The 2,500-nt window shown below is 44.2% G+C and overlaps 2 protein-coding genes across 4 annotated transcripts in view; both read left to right on the top strand.

Annotated features, from left to right (window-relative positions):
* Positions 1–2,500, top strand: part of mslnb (mesothelin b) — a gene marked incomplete at its 5' end in the record, with an annotated part of 567,774 nt that overhangs the window by 496,564 nt on the left and 68,710 nt on the right. The gene's annotated exons all lie outside the window — the stretch shown is intronic.
* The window catches only part of col5a3b (collagen, type V, alpha 3b), a 58,865-nt gene that overhangs the window by 29,083 nt on the left and 27,282 nt on the right, over positions 1–2,500 (top strand). For all 3 annotated transcript variants that reach the window (XM_079617241.1, XM_079617239.1, XM_079617240.1), the window contains 4 exons: positions 583–678; positions 769–831; positions 915–989; positions 1,236–1,319. In XM_079617241.1, coding sequence (XP_079473367.1) covers positions 583–678; positions 769–831; positions 915–989; positions 1,236–1,319 — 318 coding nt within the window. The remainder of the gene's footprint in view (positions 1–582; positions 679–768; positions 832–914; positions 990–1,235; positions 1,320–2,500) is intronic.

Below are 2,500 nucleotides of genomic sequence, written 5' to 3'. Positions count from 1 at the left end.
GCACCCTACACTAGTGTTGTCACGACACTACTTCGATACTATACCTTGAAATGGTATATAGGCCTACCGTCATATACCGTCCTTCGGATGAGACGTTAAACCGAGGTCCTGACTCTCTGTGCTCATTAAAAATCCCAGGATGTCCTTTGAAAAAGAGTAGCGGTGTAACCCCGGTGTCCTGGCCAAACTTGCCCAGTGGCCTCTGTCCATCATGGCCTCCTAATCATCCCCATACACTGATTGGCTTCATCACTGTTAACCCATCACTAATCCTAACCCTATCCCTACATATGATAATATTATAAATCAGGAAACTAGATGAGCAAATGAATCAAATTACCCATGCATATGAGTCGACATTTTCCTGATTTGTGCTTATAGGTGAAAGAGCAACAATTCTGATGAAACGTTAAAAGAAATTTCTGTAATCGAGATTACAATTTAGAGCAAAATAATGATGGTGCTCAGTTTACACATTATGCTGGATGACTAAAATATGACTAAAGTTTTCATTGACAAAAACTAGACGTTTAGACTGAGACTGAGTTAAAGAGGTATCTGAGGATATGATGTTTCCTGCAGTCGTCCCCCGGGCCGGAGAAAGGAGAGAAGGGCGAGCCGGCGCTGCTGGGAGAGGGGACTCTGGTTATGGGGCCCCCGGGCCTGCCTGGTGCTGAGGTAACCTCACCCGCAGTATATCATCACTGTGTTCATCGTGTTTCATGTGTGTGTGAGTGACAGGCGCTGCGTTTGGCTTGTTTCCCGCAGGGGCCGCAGGGTGAACATGGGCCAATGGGACCCCCGGGACCGCTCGGAGATCCAGGAGACCCGGTGAGACACACAGACACACACTCGTCATGATCACCGGCTAATGACTGATATCACACACTATTACACTGTCTGTCTCTCATTAGGGTCCTGAGGGCCGTCAGGGACTTGCAGGGGCTGATGGGATACCTGGACCTCCAGGCAACCTGCTGATGTTACCGGTGTGTGTCTGACTGTCTGTCAATCACGTGACATTTGTTTTGGAACTTCGTTTGGAGTTTGAATTGATAAATAAACTGTTGTTTTAAATTTAAATGAGCCATAACTCAACCGGTTCATATGTGAGTCTGGTCCGGCTCATACGTTTGTGTGTGTGAATCCTGTGTGTGTGTGTGTGTGTGTGTGTGTGTGTGTGTGTGTGTGTGTGTGTGTGTGTGTGTGTGTGTGTGTGTGTGTGTGTGTGTTAGTTTCAGTCTGGTGGCGATGCTCGTCTGGGTCCCGTCATATCGGCTCAAGAAGCCCAAGCTCAAGCTATCCTGCAGCACACCAAGGTCAGACACAAACTCCACATTAACTCTACACTAACTCTAAATTAACTCCACACTAACTCCACACTAACTCTACACTAACTCTACTCTAGCTCTACTCTAACTCTACACTAACTCCACACTAACTCTACTCATACTCTACTCTAACTCTACACTAACTCCACACTAACTCTACTCATACTCTATACTAACTCTACACTAACTCCACTCTAACTCTACACTAACTCTACTCTAGCTCCACACTAACTCTACACTAACTCTACTCAAACTCCACACTAACTCTACACTAACTCTAAATTAACTCTACTCTAACTCCACACTAACTCCACACTAACTCCACACTAACTCCACACTAACTCCACACTAACTCCACACTAACTCCACACTAACTCTACACTAACTCCACTCTAACTCTACTCTAACCTAACTCCACTCTAACTCTACTCTAACTCCACACTAACATCCACACTAACTCCACACTAACTCCACTCTAACTCTGCTCTAACTGTACTCTAACTCCACACTAACTCCACACTAACTCTACACTAACTCCACACTAACTCTACACTAACTCTACTCTAACTCCACACTAACTCTACACTAACTCCACACTAACTCCACTCTAACTCCACTCTAACTCTCCACTCTAACTCTCCACTAACTCCACACTAACTCTACGCTAACTCTACTCTAACTCTACTCTAACTCTACACTAACTCTACTCTAACTCTACACTAACTCCACACTAACTCTACTCATACTCTACACTAACTCTACACTAACTCTGCTCTAACTCTACACTAACTCTACACTAACTCTACTCTAGCTCCACACTAACTCCACTCTAACTCTGCTCTAACTGTACTCTAACTCCACACTAACTCCACACTAACTCCACACTAACTCTACACTAACTCTACACTAACTCCACACTAACTCTACACTAACTCTACACTAACTCTACTCTAACTCCACACTAACTCTACACTAACTCTACTCTAACTCCACACTAACTCTACATTAACTCTACTCTAACTCCACACTAACTCCACACTAACTCCACACTAACTCCACACTAACTCTACACTAACTCTACACTAACTCTACACTAACTCTACTCTAACTCCACACTAACTCTACACTAACTCTACACTAACTCTACTCTAACTCCACACTAACTCTAC

Source organism: Phoxinus phoxinus, assembly GCF_949152265.1.
Source record: "Phoxinus phoxinus genome assembly, chromosome: 6".
Lineage (NCBI taxonomy): Eukaryota > Metazoa > Chordata > Actinopteri > Cypriniformes > Leuciscidae > Phoxinus > Phoxinus phoxinus.
The sequence above is the reverse complement of the archived record's forward strand: the minus strand, read 5'-3'. Positions and strand labels throughout refer to the sequence as shown.